The sequence below is a fragment of the Scleropages formosus genome, chromosome 23 (genome assembly GCF_900964775.1).
Source record: "Scleropages formosus chromosome 23, fSclFor1.1, whole genome shotgun sequence".
NCBI classification, from domain to species: Eukaryota; Metazoa; Chordata; class Actinopteri; order Osteoglossiformes; family Osteoglossidae; genus Scleropages; species Scleropages formosus.
In genome coordinates, this window is record NC_041828.1 from 17,128,209 (window position 1) to 17,146,606 (window position 18,398).

Sequence of the window (18,398 nt, forward strand, 5' to 3'; positions counted from 1 at the left end):
TGGCTACTTGCTACTCCAGTGATGGAAGAGGTCAGCTTCTTATAGCCTGATCAAAGGACTCCACGTTCACCATGTTCTCTGCATGTATGGTGGAATCTCAAGTAAATGTACTCGTTTTAAGGCCCTGGTTCCAGCAGTGAAAGATTCTGGTGGTTGGTGTGAGGAGTGTTCTGATGGAAGGGATCCAGGATAAGCCAAGAGAAGGCAGAGATAATGCAGCACAATGCCTTACTGTCCTAAGTGATCATCTGCACCCTATGATAAAGCAGGCTTTCCCCCCGCTGGGAGAGGCATTTTCCAAGACGACAATGCCCCGCTCTGCTCAGCACCAGCTCTCAGCGGATGTTTGGAGGGGCACGAGGACCATGACTCATTTTCCATGGTATTCCGCAAGACCTAGGGCCTCCGGAGCATTCAGGGTCAGCTTGTAAGGGTCTCGGCAACAGCGGTTTCAATCTGTCGAACTGGTGTCAATCAGAGGAAATCCTTTCGGAGGAACACTGCCAGATTCCTGCAGAACTAATCTAGACCTACGTTGACTCACTGCCACGGTGTATCTCTCTTGTCCTAAATGCACCCAACAACCCAACAGCATAATGAGTCACGTTTCCTTGCCGTTTCCATTCTTTTGTCTACGGCTTTTATCACTGTTGAGACTGTGAAAATATTTACACTTGACTTACAAAGCCCTAAGTGCTGCCTTGAATTCAAGTTCTCATCAGTATCAGTTATACAGTTGTGAAAATGCAAAAGTGTAAGGAAGAATAGAAAAATAGGCAAAAATTGCATTTGTAAGCCTCTGCTCTCTAAATTTACTAATGTTGTAATTGCAGTCTCGTGTTTTAAAGATCCATTTACATAAAACTGCATGCCATGGTTACCACTGGTGAACTTTCTGAGCCTAATTTATTGCTCATTCGTAACAAATTCAGAAGTTATTTCTCATAAAATATCCCAAACCAAATTTAAAAAAATGTTTCAACATGTGAAGAATGCTCTGGCACCAATAGCACATTTCTCAAAAACTTAATATATTTTGGAATCAGATTTAGAGGGTTTTTAATACTGCTTGACATTACAATTTTCCAAATTACTGCAACTCTAAATTGCCAGAGCAGAAGCCTGTCGGTGGAAATAAACGTAAAAAATGTTTATGAAACACAATTTAATGTACTGGGGCAGCTGGTAGCACAGTGGTTAGAGCTGCTGCCTTTGGACCCAAAGGTCACAGGTTTGATCCCCACCTCTATCTGTAGTACCCTTGAGCAAGGTACTTACCCTAAGTTGCTTTAGTAAAACTACCCAGCTGTTTAAATGGGTAAATAATTGTAAGTCACTTTGGAGAAAAGTGTCAGCTAAATGAATAAATGTAAACCCTTTAAAGCCAAAGTCTGGAGCTATAATGGTTGAAGACATCCTTGACAGTTATGTGCACAATTGATTACATGAAATTGTCACAATACAAGTTTTGCGGTACACTGCTGAGTGCGTTTACAGAATGGGGGGTTGAGGTGGGGAGAAACTTACCAAAGGATTGCGAAAAAATTCATATTTGGCGTAGTTCTTCCTAAAGAGAAATTTGCTCTCGCTCGTCATGGAGGCCTGCACCTGCGCCACCAGTTCGTGGTCTTCCAGACACCGCTCTGCAGAAAGCCGAGACACGACCACAATGAAACGCTCCCATACATTCATCAAGATGGAGTGATGGCAGCAATAGCTACAGCAGGGATGCACAGCTCTGGGTGGAGGGCCACATTTTTGCAGGTTTGAGAGAATACCTTTAAATTTGTGCCTCCGACACCTCGAACAGCAGCTGAGGTGACACACAATACAGCATCAAAAGCTGAAACAGCAACCAGCAGCATACACTGCAGGCCTCTGGCAAACATGGTGTGCACACCTGATCCAGAGATTTTACACAATGGCTGCACCACTCAGAGCTTTTTCACGACGGCTAATGGTTCCAATACCTAGTGAGCGCACACTATCACAACAATACTTGGAGCTTTTACACTACAGCTTCAACAGCAAGTACTGTACAGTACTTAAAGCTTTTAAACAACGGCTCTGAAACGTCGATTTAGTTTTTTCTTTTTTTCTTTTTTAACATTATGGGTACACCACCTACAGCTTTTACACCATGGCTACCCTGCCTACAGCTGTAATACGCCAATGATAACACTTTTTGGATTTTATACTATGGCTTCAACAACTTTACTTTTACTCAACCTACTCAACCAATTGCTACCAGGAGAACAGTTTTCTCACTATAAAATCTCTTGCTATGAATCCAGGTGGATTAGAGGACCAGCCCTCTCCTGAGTGCAGACAGCCTGTCTCGAACCTACGGTACCAATCAAAAGTTTGAGTATGCCTAGGCAACCAGCCTGGTCCTTGTATGGGACCAATGGGATAAGTGAAAGCAAAAGAACGCACAAAGTGCCCTACATCTCTGTGAATCACTGCAGAAGAACTTGGAAGATATGTTGGCTGATTTCCTGAAGAAATTTGTTAACCAAACATTTCATGGGATAAAAGATACCAACAAGTGTACTCAAACTTTTCCCCAGTTACGTACACTTAATACGTCAGTTTAGACAGCAGGGCTGCTCCTCTCGCTCATCTCTCCCCAGAATATGGCCAGGAAGGGACAGGCCGGTCCATCAGGGTGAGCACAGCGGAACCGCCCTTCCAGCCCGCTCCGGGGCCGTCGTTAGCCTGAGCCTTGGGCGGGGCATTGCAGGGGGATGATGTCATGGGTTTGGCTTGATTGCATTTAGCCATGGGGCAGATAGCGTAGAGCAAATTGGTCCAAGACATAAAATGTTCAAATCCGTTCTACAGCCAAGCACACAAAACGACTGCAATGTTATGGATCAGTTCTTTCTCTCAGCGTACAGATGAAACCACAGCACGTAACAGCAAAAACGCACGACAACCTCCAGCCCCCAAATCCTATCTTAATGCACCGAAACAGTTTTATTTTTCCTTATCAGTCAGAATGGAAGAACCCACAGGAAAACGATGCAGATATGAAGATGTTTTTAAATAATTTTGGAGAAAGTCATCTTGCTTTATCATTACCAACTCAACTAAAGCCTGTGCCTATCATTAGATTATAACACTGTTATAACGTGTGTTAGGCTTATAACAGATAAAACCAGATTTGCGGACTATATTCAGGATAAGCTGTGCCAAATACAGCACAGAAGTGAAAGATAAAGGTTTTGATACTTGTTACGACAAGTCTGACATTTTTCACTTGAATCATGTTTAAGTAATAAATAAATTTTAATAGACACAGTAACATACTTTGATGTTCTGGCTGCTGTCTGCACCATTTCAGTGAAATGTGAAGTAGACTGCACCCCAATACATTGATTTCACTGTAGTCAAACAAATTAGTTACCATGTACTGAACATGTCTATCATAATGCCATAATCACATTTATTTGCTATTTCTCATTGTCAGAAAGTGAACAGAAATCAGAAAACCGATTTCTAAATTTTGGTGACATTTCCCTCTCAACTCCAATGGCTGTGAAGATATTTATTTGCTAAGTCAAGCTGTTGCTATAGTGACAGAAAAAAATAGAATGGATGACTCTGCATACCTGTGTTTTACATGCACAGCATGTTAACCGACAAAAAAAGATGAAAAAAACATCACACCTGCAGAGTGAACAAGCTTTACTTGTCCATCTTAACAATTGACTCAACAATTCACCTTGTGAAAAAATACACAGTCAAGCCGCACCTAGGTTTATAGAAAACAAACCGGGTCTGTTCATGACACAATCTGCACACCATTTCCCCTGGGGGAACCCTCACAACTCTGAATGCATATAATGATCAATGATATATATGCACATATATATATATACGCGTGTGTGTGTCTGTATTTGCACAATGGGGTACATTTCTGGCAATTCTGCAGGGTGATTTCACTTGGGAAAACCTTCCTCCCTCACGTCCTCTTGCTCACGAAGGAGGCTACTCCTCATGGGGATGTATGTGGGGGTGGAGACAGTCTTACAGCAGATTATTATTGGGGGAGGGTTAACGGGCATGTTTCAGCAAGCAACAGGATGTCCTGGACCTGAAGCCCAGCCTCTGGACTCCCGATTACCACTTAATTCATCACAAAGACCGAGGTAAGGGGGCAGAGCATGCCTATGCCTCCATTGGTATGATCGAAATCATGAGACATGGTGTCATAACTGCTGATGTGGAAAGTTCCTAATTCCTTTGATGGGGCACTACTAGCGAGCCCATCCAGTGTTCTGAAATGTTTGTGACGGGTCTGCGTTGCAATCTAAACCGCTCACACGCACCGCGGGCCCATGTCAGCGGCTGTGAAGCGATGAGAGAAACCCCCTGCTCACACGCGTTCCTCTCAGGCCCGGTGACAAGGTGACTTCCTGTCCGAGGACGAAGGGATGAGCTCATCTTCTCCAGTTTCACGGACACAGTCACCGGAGAACCCCGTGACAGGATGTCAGCCGTTTGCTGTCTTCCCCTGCTCCCCCTCACGCCTCATGAAGGTTTCCAAATGATGAAAGCCGTCGCAAGCATCCCCTCAAGCTAAACGTATGCGGACTTCTAAACGAGGCCCCTATACTAAAGCTGGTCGGTACAAAGGTTAAACATATCATCGCAGTATAATTTCTGAAAGAGTTAAAACATTGCTCTTTTTGAGAAGAAGATGATGTCAAAGCCAGTTATAAATAACATTTACAGAAAGGCAATGTAATTAAAAAAAATATATATTCTTTTCATTTAAACACACACACACACCCAGACAATACCTCGCAGCCAAGTACTGGCAAAGTGTTGCTACCTACCAAGGCTGAGGAGAGGGTGATGCTCCACTAGGGTCCAGCTGCTGTCGTCCACACAGTGGCTTCTGTATATGAGCAGCTGGCAGAGGTCTCTGGCTGTCATATCGGCCGGTATCTCCACCACCTTGCCCGTGCCATCTTCGCTGAACACTTTAATGATCTGAAACGAAAGTGTTCAACACCATTTCACACACAAGAACAATGAGCTGAGCTATTATGAAGTCACTCCCGCAGAATCTCTTCTGCTGCTCTTCATCGCAGTGCATTTCGCTTGAATAAGATGCGATTTTTCACGGCGGGCCTCTCCTTACAGTCGCTGGTTCACGTAGCCCAAGTCCTGAGTCTTTGACAGTCTGTTCTGGTATCACCTGTTTCCATCCCCATAAACACACAAGATCTTTTCCTCCAACAATACAGGGGGAAACTGTGCAATTAACGAAAAACACGCAACGCACAACAGGCGCCGATACGGGAAGCCCCCTCTGCAGCCCCGACTCTACGACCTCTCCTCAAGTTTCCTTTGCTCCCCCAGAAGCGAATGTAATTAGGATTTGCCTCTTTTCATTTGTCAGCCAGTTTTAGTACTACATCAGACATCTCAGAGGAAAACGGTACACATTCCTCTCCTTTGAGAAGCCTCCGCTTATCCTGGATGCCAGCTGCACCCGTTTTTGTCTGCCTCTACTGAGATGAGAACTGAGATGTGGTTTTAAAAAAAAAAAGTATGCGTGTTCCACACGAGGCAAATGGCTCCTTACCTCCACGGCTTGCAGCAGGCAGCAGTCCGGGGAGCACGACGGCATTCTGAAAAGTGAGCCTTACTCCAAAGGGAGCACGCGAGCAGGAGGGTAAGCGAGAGAGAGAGAGAGAGAGGGAGAGAGGGAGGGAGCGCCTGTTTCCCTGCAGCACCGGCAGGAGGAGGAAGGAGGAGGAGGAAGAGGCGGTCGACTCAAAGCGGAGGTTGAGCTCCAGCAGGTCAGTTCGCGGCGTGCGGCGGCGGCAAGGAGCAAGTGTCGTGGGACTGCTCCCAGGCGCTGGGTTGCACTCGCGCAGGGGTGCGCCCGCGCGCTCAGGCTGCTAGCTATCGAGTCAAACCCGGCTGGGCCGGCCAATCGCTGAGCTGCCTGGGGCTGATGTAATCATTTCCCACACAGACACACGCGCGCGCACTCATACACATACAACTTTTCCTGGCCGCGATACAGTTTCAGTTTCTTGTTCGGCCTCAGATGTGGAAAAAAGTTCTCTTTTTCCTCCCACTTTATAACCCCACCCCCAGGCTTACTTCACAGATGTGTCTGACTTGCAGCATGTCACAGCTTGCTCTCTTACCCCCCATTCCCCAAGAAATCACAGCTTTTCACAATGTTGCTGAAAAATTAAACAAAAAAAAAGTAAGAGCCCACAAAAAGACAAGGTGATGTTTGAAATAAACCTGAGCACTTAAACCTTTTTTACTGTGTCCCCCTGAGGACGGCAACACGCAAGTCTTCTCTTCCCATCAACATCGCAAGCAGAGACCTTCTCATGTGGCCCTCACTCCCCAGACTGCCCCTGTAAGTAAGACCTTGTGAGGCTCTGCCCCTTCAGTCTATGGAGACAATATATTTCCATTTTAAACATGAAAATATATTACACGTATATTCAACCCAAGAGATAAAGATCCTTTGTTCTCAAACTGCTCTTAGCTGACCTTGAGCTAACATAAGCAAAGCATCTGCATTTTAAACAGAGCATTAAATGAGAGCGTGTGTAGGTGTACATGGTTTACTTATTTCATCCTGCCTGTATATTTAAATGCAAGTAAAATTCAATTAATGCAATAACACTCTAAATTGTCCTATAATTTACTTCAGTTAAATCTGAAGTTTTATTTAATTTACTGCGAGTTCATCCTGTGCTCAGAGGAAAGGAAGAAAAGTGACTGGAGGGGGGAAAACAGTGCTGTGCAATTCTGCTGAGTTCGGTAAAAAAAAAAAAAAAAAAGTTTTGAAGAATGTAAGCAATGCAATACTGAGTCATAATTGCACTCACGTGTGGAGAGCAGCTGCTGCTCCACCAGCCCCGCACAGTACAAAATCATGGCTGCCACAATAGAACGGGAGGAAAAAGGGCAATTAGATGGCACAGGAGAACTTTATGGCACCTCTTTCACTGGGCAATTACAATCACAATCAGGTCAAAGAAGCATGACAACAGTGAAGCTAAACCTGAAGGGGTACGGGAGTGGGGTGGGCATTGTTTAAAAGCCATTTCCTTCCACAGACACTACTCCCCCATTTCCTGCTCAGAAACCCCCCATTCCTCCCCACTGCAGCCGTCACTTCTGCGACTCATCTTAAAGGAGCTCCTTGTGGCGCTAAGCCTAATCGGGACCTTAGGAACGATTACTGTAATCCCACCCTGGGCAGGGTACCGAGCTCAGGTAGCTGAGTGGGAAGCCATCCTGTGGTGATCCACCTGACTCGGGGTGCTGCTCTGACAGGAACGGGAGGAAGGACCCTGTGCGTGAGTGCAGTCGTGAGAGGAAGGACACAAGATGTGCCAAGCTCCTACAAACTGCACAACTCACCCACCCAGGACAGCTAGCTTTCGGCGTCATCAGGCCAACGGCTCTGCAAGTTCACGGCACGCGTTTCTCGACCGTGTCACGGAATACACCTTCCACAGGCCAGCGATAAAATGCGCTGCGCAAATAAATAGATAAAGGAGAACACAAATTTGTACGTTCATCAAATCAACCAGAGAACACTCCATAAAAAAACTTTTACTACTTGAAAAAATAAAGAAAAGAAAAAAATTCAAGGTTGATCAAACAAGCAAAACTGCCAACAAGTCTCCTGGTCATACCAATTGTTAAGAATTACAAATTCTTTCATTATGAACTCAATTAAACAAACATTAGCAGATGTCTTGTTACAGAAAATGAAAATCAGACTCACACCAAGTCATAACTGTATTTGCAAGCCACGGGTAAGAGGATCCGGTGGAGGTTCCTCACGCAGGGGTGAGAGGCCCTTGACCTTTACCCCCCAGGGGCATCTGTGCACCAGAGTCAAAGACTCATCTGGTATTGAAAGGCAAGCCTCTTTAAAGATTAATTATCACAGGGGCACGTGCACAGGGGCCAGCTCACAAGTGGATGGCTGGATCAATAGGCCCAGGGTTATTTTTACACACCCCCTGCACACGTGGGGTTGGGAGGAGGGGGGTGAGGGGGCCTCTGAGTGCTGCGTCACTTCTCTTAACTTCACCGGTTGGAGGTTCCACGGAGTTGAAACTGAAGTTGGTGTCGGCTACATGGCTGATGGGCAGGACACTACAGATACTGGCCTCCTTGACACACAACTTGCATCACGTTAGGCTCAGACTCTTAGATGTAAGCACGGGGGGTAAAAATCTCCCCTGAAGCATCTTTCTCAGCCAAGCAGAAGTAATCCACCTAATCTAAGGTGTTTTGTACATCAACTTCGGAATGAGAAATCCCGCTTAGCTGAGGAAGTTTACAGTTATAACACAGTCGTCAATACCAACAGCTATGAAAACTGCTCATTATGTCTTTAGACATGTCTTTACATAATATCACACTTTCAGTCTAGGTTTGTACAGCTCAGACATCTTGTGGTACACTTCCTAATCTGTCTTTTGTAAACTGTCAAGCAAATGCATGCAACTAAAAGGCAAATTGAAAGATACAAGCTTTGGGCATCCTTTCGCCCCGTAATTTTGGCTGTAGCTATGACAGCCACTTCAATTTAAAATAAAAAAAAAAAAAAAGAAAGAAAAAAAAACCTTGAGCATCCCCAAGTCTTGTATTTTTTATTAAAGTGAATGTTTGCTAAGGCGAAACGAAAGCTTGTGGCTGCTACTCTCTCTCACACACACACACACACACACACACACACACACACACACAGTCTACAACAACTTGTCCCAAGCGGGGTTGTGGCGAGCCGGAGCCTAACCCAGCAACACAAGGCGCAAGGCTGAAGGGGAGGGGACACACCCAGGACAGGACCCCAGTCCGTCGCAAGGCACTCCAAGCAGGGCTCGAACCTCAGACCCACCAGAGAGCGGGACCCAGCCAAGCCCACTGCGCCACCGCACCCCCCAACTGGCTGCTACTCAATATATATAAAACATGCAGACAGGATAGAGGGGTTTGGGTTACTGCTGTACTAACCCTAACTTTATTACAGCGGGCAAGACGACTTTTCTAAGCAATGTTGAATGTAGCATAAATGTTGGTGCCAGATGCTGTGGTTCCAGCATCTCATAAATGGCCACAATCCTGTGATTTTCAAGCACTACAGTTTCCAGAGTTTACAGAGAATTCTGCGATAAAAACAGTGGCACTACTATGAGTGAAACACCCTGGCAGTGAGGAGTCACAGGAGAGTTGACAGATTCAGTAATGATAACAAGAAGGCTGCAAGTGCAAACAGAACAACACAGCACAGCAGCAGTGTGCAGAAAGTTGTTGCTGAATGCACAACTCGTAGGTGGGGGTTCCCCAAAACTGACTGGCTGGAGAGTAGGAAAATGTTACCTGGTCTGTCAAATCCCAGGTATTGTTGCAACCTACCAGCAGTACAGGACACCTACACCACACGCTGCCTCAGAAAGACGATGCGCATCATGAGAGACCATAGTCACCCCGCAGGGGCACTTTTCTCTTCCCTACCATCTGCAAAGCGACTCAGGTGCATTCGAACCCACACGGCTAGGTACAGGAACAGCTTTTACCCCGCTGCTGTAAGAGTATCCAGCACTCACCAATGTGCCACCTTTAGTAACTAGAGTTGGACTGCTCCACCCAAGCCGCGTATTGTTAAATTACACTGCCACTTGAAGCATTCTCATATCTCACTCTCTCGTTCCGAGTTCTCCGGCTGTCAACTGGTATTATTGTTATTACTGTTACCATTATTTATTCCTATTGCTGTTGCATTACTCATTGTCCTTGTTTTGTTTGTGCAGTATTTCTATTGTCTTTGTCCATAGTCTGTGGAGAAGCATTCAGGAAGATTTTCACGATACATGTACATGGTACTTGAATCTATGACAATAAACTTGAAACTTGAACTTGAATTTGAACCTCCAAATGGCAAGGTCAGACTTTGGCATAAAGGCAATGAGTTCATGGACCCATCGTGCCTGATGTCAATGGTACAGACTGGTGGTGGCGGCGTAATGCTGTGGGTAATGCTGGCACTAATTAGGTTTGTAAGTACCAACTGAGCATCATTTCAATGCCACAAAGTACCAAAACATTATTCCTGACCAGATGCATTGTTTCATAGCCAGTCTAGCCTTTCTCAGATGGATACTTCCAGCTGAACACTGTGCCTTGCTACAAAGCATACATGATATCAAAAGGCTTCAGCAAACACGTGTGCCTTTACTTGTCTCCTATGGTCTGTGCTGTTTCCATCTCTCACTCCAGTAGAGCACCTTTGGAATGAGGTGGAATGCAATGTCAGCAGAATAAATGTGCGGCCAAAAAAATCTGTAGAACTAAACCCTGTGGAATGCATCCAGCACCCTGGTGCTGATTTCAAGCTCTTCTGGAGGGAAAACAAGGTCCCAACTGATAGGAGCTAGGTGCAATTTAAAGTAGCCAGTGAAAGTAAAGATAAAATATTGCCCATCAGTATCAAGCAACATTACCTTTTCTCTCACATACATCACATAGTCAGAGCAAACATTTTACACAATTTAAAGTAAAAATACAAGCCATTTGCTACTGCTTCCTTTCACTTAACCACATACGCTATTCTTTGTTCCTCTGAGGTCACTGATGAAAAAGTCTGTGTAAAGTTAGCCTTCGTGACAACAACATCAATGTCAAATGACCATCTAGCCAGTCAGCAATGCTCTGAAAATCAGGAAAGCCTATGAGGCCCTCGTGGTCCTAAGGTTATTAGGTTAAGCTCGGACGATGGACCAGACACAAAAAGAGGCTTACAATCACAGCTTTCCAATTTACTAATTCTGCTGAAAAATCTGTAGTGGCACAAACAGTCAAGGAAAACTTGTAACCTGCAAGTGAACTTAGAGACAGCTAACAATTTATGTTGTGAAATTGAAGGGTCGTCGCAGTTGCATTAGGGAGAAATGAGACCAGTAAAGAAGCGTTTCCCAGCAGTATGCTAGAGGCCCTGCAGTTGGCCTTTAGAAAACAAACTTCTAGTCAACTCTTCTTCTTCTCAGGCAGCCTGAGCTCCCTGAACTTCTGTAAGTCTGCTAACAGGAGATTGGCCCACATGTTTTCATTTTGATCTTTTTGTTTGTTAATTTACACATTCATTACTACACGAACAGCTATTTTGTTTCAGGAATGTATGTCTACAATGTGGAAATGGGAGATTTCAAGGAGCCAGCAGACAATTCTCACGATACAAAGCAAACATGATCTAGGCGTGCAATCCTTCCACAGAGTCGATACAATTACAGCATGATAAATGCCCTGGGATGAGTGTATAAGCTCAAATCAATCCAAAAGCTAAAGTGTAAATATCAAAGTCCCACGACAAAGACATTTTACTTTTAACTAATGGAATGGGTCAAAATCAGAAATTAAATTCATCACAGTTCTAGCAAAATGCATAAACATAAAATATTTAACACTGTGACAGTTTGTAAGAAATTAAGAAAATCAAAATGATTTTAAAATTGACCAAAAAAAAAAAACCATTGACATGTAGCTTTGCCTGCTAGTCTGCCCATTCAGTGTAATGCAACACAACACCAAAGCAAGAAAATATAGGGATTTCAGGATCAGCTTTTTCACTGAAACAATGTGTTGGATTTGGGATTTACTGAAACATGAATAAATAAATAAATGCACACAGTTTAAATGCAAACATCTGAATGCTACATCTGGACGACACAATAAACTCAGAGGGGGCATTGTAATCAGAAGGCATGTTAGATATGGAGAAGTGTGGGCGATGAGTAAAAACAGCATCTGGGCAATTGCATGACGGGAGATGGTGATTGAGGGGCAAAGGAGCAGCTACATGGGGCCGGCTGACGCCACGGCAAGACCCCTTTCATGCTTCGACCCCCCAGACTTCCCCAATCCTAGCCAGAGCATCCACCCCCACAGGCCAACCAGGCAGCGAGAGGACCGCAACCTCAGTGGAAATACCCACTTCCTGCCATCAGGAGAGAGTGGAGTGACCTACACTTAAACTGCTGCAGTCAAACATTGCTGTCAAACTGTTAACGCTCTTTCCTTTATCTTTTTTAAGGGGTTTCATCTTTTGATCAGAAGACAGTCTCACAGTATCAAGGATTTAATAGAATAATGATCATTAAAGTCTCATTTCCTGCCATTTGTAACATTTTCTGTTGTTGTTGTTGTTGTTTGGAGAGAGTTTCTTGGCTGGATTTTAGTATGGGTCTATGTCTTTCCCAAAGCCAAAACATCTTTCCCCTTCAGATAAGTATTATGTGCATACACAGTGTTCTTGTGTGCCATTTTTCCATTGCACAACAGTCTTAATTTGAGGGTGAAGTTGGGCAGAGTTCAAAACTCCACAGAGGTTTGTTTGAGGGTGGCCAGCTTCCATACACAAGTACATCAAGATTTCAGTACAGTACATCCTGGGGGGGGAGGAAAGAAAGGGGGGGGGATATCGGCTTCTTGTGTGAGCGCCTTATACTGTTATGTGGCCAAACTGGCAGTTCCTTAAGGGTCCAGCCAAAAGGATGGAACAGCAATTTGTAGCCATTCATTAGGCACATTTGCTTAAACACAATGCATTGGAATTACACTTATACATAGATGTTTGTATTCCAAGTATTTGGGTCTTGCCTAGAAAGATGGACTTAGTCTATACGTGGCTACATCCTAACACTATTCAACACTGTCCATTTTAGTGGTGTGGTCTTGGTGGTCTTCGGATACATTCCCTGCTTCTCTTTAGTATCACAAGCTTCCTCCACTTTGACGAGAGGGCTAGGGATAAAAAGCAGTTGTAACCTTAGGAGGTTTGCAATAACGCAATGAGAATAGGGGTCAAATAAGTGAAAGGGACACAACATGATGCAAGTAATAAATACAATTGGTGAACCCATTCTGAGTGCTTTTTGATTTATTAATTCGCAAGAGTCCACACGCCACAACCAGAGCACAGTGAAAAATATACTGGCAATATTTATTGTCTATATTTACATTGACAGTATATTGACAGAAATATTTAAAATAAAATTGCAGGCAGTGACCTTTTCTTGATATCCCTGGAGAAACACAAGGGTAGAGGGAAATAAATAAATAGATAAATAAATAAACTCAACAGGTTTTCTGTGGATGACGCAACTTGTGACCTTTCACATGTGGTGCACCCAGATACCCACAGCGATGCTTACAGCTGCATGCAAAAGAGTTCTGCTTCTGGGTAACACGTAGCAGTCAAAATTCGGAAGTTCGGTAAAGGCCACTTCAACCCTAGTGTTCAGAAGCACAGCATAAAGGTAGAAAAACGGCTTACGTCTCCGGGAGTTGCAGGGGTACAACTCTGCACTTGTTTCAACAAATATTGGTGCATGTTCTGTTGACGCAGTGAGAGATACATGGGAACATGCCTCATCTGGCAACGATGACCAGTTTTCTGTATGTGCTGAAGTCTTCCCTGTCTGCTCCTCCAGGAACAAAACTAAGTTTATTCACAGAGTTTACCTCATTCCAGGACACCTTTACAGAATGTTCCAGGGGACATCTCAGCTGTGTTTCATATGTAAGCCCATTCTCCCTCTCATTTCATCCCTGGCTTGGGACATAAGGCCTCAACCAATTGTCATCATCTCTCTCTATCATTTGCAACATGTTGTGTCTCTCTCCATGCTAAGATTCATCTCCTTTAGCTGAGATGTTACAGTCCTTCTCCAAGTATTTTTTGGCCTTCCCTGTCTTCTTTTTCCTACCGGTGTTCATTTGAGGGCAACCTTTGGGATACGTTGCTGGTCCATTCTTAGTACGTGCCCAAGCCATCTCATCTGCCAGTACTTGATCACTTGAACCACGCTATAGCATTTGGTCTTCTTGTGCAGTTCTTCATCAGATGTCTTTACTGGCCAGAATATACCACAAATTCTTCTGAGGCAGTTACTTTGGAAATCCTCTAATTTCTTCATGTCACTTTGGACCACTCTCCAACATTCAGAGCCATATAACAAGACAGACTTTAGAGTACAATTCATAAGAACAACGTAATCTTCTAATCTTATTTTACATGTGTCCCACTGTGGGACACATTTATTCTGGCAATGCGACAGGACACAAGCTCACTGTCAACAGCGTTCATTCAGCTATTCTAAAGATCTTCAATATAGCGTTTGATTTGTCCTCATTTATAGTCCTGTTAAACCACAACTCAAACCTTGTTTTTGTAAAAGTTATGGAACTTGGGCTAATTATCCTTGCATATTTGGCAAAGAAGTGTGTTTTACTGCTATAGTCCATACCATGGTTGACTCACTTGTCTAACTTTATCTAAAAAAGTCTTTGGTAATTCAGATGAATTCTGGAATATCTGATCACCTTTCTGGAACTTCTTAGACAGTGCTACCTGACCATCCAGGCTAAGTACTTTGCCCTTGTGCTGCAATACGCCCATATGCATTTAAATAAATAAATAAGTAAATTCTCTCAGTGCAGTGCTGTTGAGGCCAATGTTCTGTGTTCTTAGGCCCACTGTAATCTGATGCTATGAAGTGTGGTGACACTGAAAAAGGGCCTCTTGTCACTTTAGTACCTGCATGTTGTTTCTGCTAGTGTCACGGAGGACTGGCCACTTCTGGTCACAAAGCAAACACTTGCTACCCAGACCAAGCTCATATGTTATTTTGCTTATGGAGAAAGAAGAAATGAATAACAGAATAATACTGCTCCAGAAAAACAAAAAAAGGGCTAGGTATCTGTCACTTTTTTGTTCTTTACTTTCACTGGGACGTACATTAACCTTTAGTAGGCCTATACCAGAAAGATTCCACATGCAGTAGGAAAAAAAATGGCGCTTCATTGATCAACGTACAATTAGAGTAAGTGGCACCGTTAAAATTAGACATTAAAAAGGGAGCAGTCTTACAGGACTGAACATGCTTCAGCCTCCATTATACTTGTTAGAAAGTACACCATCCAGCGCCAAATAACACACAGACAAGTGAGACAAAAATGCTCATTAAGCATAATTTCCAGTGTCCACATTGCCACAGTAAAGAATACAGTAATGACAGACAAGACAATGACAACATCCCTTTTTTTTAAAATTAATTAATCAGGTTCTCAATCTCTCTCCAGCCAAAACATGTGATATCTCAGAGCGCAGAGAAAGCAAACCTCTTCTGAGACTTTCGGAGCTATTCCACCGCCTCCGCCCCCCCTGCTACCTGAAAGGCTTCTGAAAACCCTGCAGAGAGGTCGGCTTCAGCAGAACCTTCACAAAGCGTGGAATAAAACCACCCGGTAAGATGTCAAGCTCATAATAGGGCTGTACAGCCAATGAGGGGAGGGGGGAAAAAATTAAAAGGTGAACAAATAAAGGTCACAACCTCAGTTTATGTAATCTCGCTATGCTCACTCCAATTTGTGAAAAGGATATTTTCACGTATGAATCACTTGGATTGCGCACGCTGCAGAGAATGCAAGCAGAGAGAGACATGACTCACGCCCTTCACCAGGGCTATTCCCACCCCCGGATGGTCGCGGTCGGGCAGGTTTTACAGCTGCCTGTGGGAACTCAGGAGGCAAATCAGACCCAGGGCCGCAATATGTCCAAAGTGTTCATTTAGGACCGGACTAAACTGGAACAAGCAGTTTAGTCCGGTCCTAAATGAACACTTTGGATATATTGCGGCCCTGCCCACAAAACTAACTCCTGCTTTACACATTGTCGGGGTATTTCTTACACTCGGGTTTCACAATAAACATGAAAATGTCTTCCGCGAGGATCAAAGACAAATTTTCACCACCGTCTCATTACTGCCACATACACATCTTATTCCTCTTCCTTCCAGGCCCTAAATTACATGACTGGATTGGTTATTAAGACAAATTAAGCAAGCAGATTAATTAAGATTAATGGCATTTGCCCAAAGCCCAGGGCAGTTCCTCAAAGCGAGTCAAACAAATAGTAAGCTGGCAAGCAAGCAGCCAAAACGCAGAGCAAGGGTTTACACAAATTAAAAACTAATAAATGTTTTGGAACGGTGCCCTTTCCAAACTTCTATCAACTGTTTCCACTTCATAAAACAAAATCATTCTCTTGTGCAACTGAAAGGAAAGGCTTTAAGAATAAAGTTAAGACCTTTGTACGCACAGCACGGAATCCTTCACTGTTAAGGATCACAAAGAGAGGAAGAGACTCTAAAACAGCTATATGTACTGATGTGTTATTCTGAAATTAGTGGATCTGGATAGAACTTAAGGGGGTCTGACATTCACTGAGGGTTACCAGTTAAAAAGCACCCAAAAAAGGAAATTCTGCTGTCTACTGTGGACAAGACAGTGTGGTTGTGTTATGGGGATGCTTAAAAGAACAATCCACACACATTCAGAGAGTTTAAGCCAAGCTTTCTGGAGTGCATCACCACAGAACCACTTGGCAGGGCTCTTGGAAAATTTCATTCCATGTCAGCATGTGGTATTGGATGCACATGGATTACATACCAAAAAGGTTTTCATGTGGACAGAAATCAAAACCAGTACCTGTGCTTTAGAATTTTTGTGGCAATTCAAATAAAGTACTAACTGCCTCCTGTAGTTTGTTTAAATATAGGCATTATCCCAATTACAGGCGACACTTCCTCCAGTAGAATAATTCAGATGTGAGCGCAATACACAACCCGACAAGCTTTGCAGGTCTTTCGTTCCCCTGGAGCACCATCACCTCATACACAAAAATTTTTATGCTCAACGGAGGGCACCTAGATGCAACCCTTGCCATGGGGACAAGCAGGCTCTTCCCAGGGATCAGTTCCCAGCCCACACATGCACTCATCAAGCATGCCTTCCATACTGTAGCTCCACCATGCAAACTGGCAGTGAGTGATGTTTTCAGCAAGGCTCAGAAGCTTTTGGAGCCCAATCACTTGGGAAGGTCTCTAGCCAGCAATGTTAGGAAATACTTTAAAACAAAAATTTTTGACTCTTCAGAAGCACTATTCATTATAACCTAAAGCAGCCCACGCTGTTCCACAGCCAGCTGCTGTTACAGTTTACGTGACAATGGCCCATGTGTCAGTAGGATGAAGGCAACATGATGTACCCGCGGGGCAGGACGCACCGACCTGTGTACCTTTCAAACAGATACACTGCATTGCTGTGACGAACAAAAACTGGTCCAGCTGAACTTCTCGCTCTTTGTTTGTTCAAACCTCCTCCATTTAAACTTGGTCATGATATAATTCAGGTGGAGAAGAAACAAAAGTAAGAATATCCCTCGGCTCTAAATGAATTACCCTTTCTTTCAGTGTGGTAACCCACAACCTTGCTTTGAAGGCTGCTACAAGAGCACTTTAAAAGGTCATGTCTTATTCATGGGTTTGCCATTTAGCAGCATATTATAAAAGCTATTATGGTATTACAGGGTTTTTTTTTTCCCCCCTTTTCTTTTTTTCATACACCTATCAGACAGGTGCTGTATGCAATATATCGCTACTATATATATTTTGTCACAAAGGTTAAAGCCATGCCTGGGGCAAAGCAGCAGGCAGGTAGGCTGGCTCTCCACGGCCCTCCCGTCCACGTAGCCTGCTGACTGCTTCAGGCCACTGCAGCCGGCTTCTTTATCCTTAGTAAAGCCCTGGGATGAGGAAGGGTGGGTGGATGCCATTTTTTGTTGTCACACTACGATTGCACGATGCCTTCTCTTTACTACAGTAACAAAGTCCCAGGTTTGACCTCACTCAAAGTGATCACTGGTGATTACCAGGGATCTCCTCATGTACCCAGGAATTTCTGCACATTGCAAACTGGGTAATGCAGATCTGACAGGCAATGATAAACCAAGTGACCTCCTTCAAATGTGGGGACTGAACTACAGTCTGTAAGGATACAGTCTTCTAGCAGGGTACTGAGCGAGTGCTATCACACCACCAGGCAGTAACTGGACATAAAAGTCAACTGAATTCACCAAATACACCCTCTCTTCTGCAACGGAAAGTCTGGTGATGCAATCATCCGTTTGACTGATAAGACATCATGACATCATGTCACAAAAAAAAAAAGCTCTAGGTTACACAGATTGGATACACAGGCTTTATACAAGACATGTAGTCAGCACACAATGAACTGGACACTGTGGGAAATTTCTGGTCACACCCAAAAGGGAATTCATTTAAAATGTAAAATGTCTTGCACATTTTTTTTTTTTTTTTTTTTATGATGGTCACTTGCAGCTCTCCCTTATGTTTGTTGGTCAAACTTGAAAAAAAGAAGAAAATTAAAAAGACATATGCACAACAGTTCAAGAAGGAACAGAAATATGGGTTCATTTGGAATGTGATGGAATTTGCCATCTGCATGAGGCTCTGGGACAGAGAATGAAAAGC

The 18,398-nt window shown here is 43.8% G+C and overlaps 1 protein-coding gene across 4 annotated transcripts in view; it reads right to left on the bottom strand.

The window, feature by feature from the left end:
• LOC108919287 (growth factor receptor-bound protein 10-like) overlaps nucleotides 1-18,398 on the bottom strand; it is a 73,804-nt gene that overhangs the window by 15,229 nt on the left and 40,177 nt on the right. For 3 of the 4 annotated variants that reach the window (XM_018727158.2, XM_018727160.2, XM_018727161.2), the window contains 2 exons: nucleotides 4,845-5,001; nucleotides 1,528-1,643 (listed from right to left, as the gene is read on the bottom strand). In XM_018727158.2, coding sequence (XP_018582674.1) covers nucleotides 1,528-1,643; nucleotides 4,845-5,001 — 273 coding nt within the window. Of the gene's footprint in view, nucleotides 1-1,527; nucleotides 1,644-4,844; nucleotides 5,002-5,599; nucleotides 7,144-18,398 lie in introns of those variants that run through there. The other variant, XM_018727159.2, reaches the window with a different exon arrangement.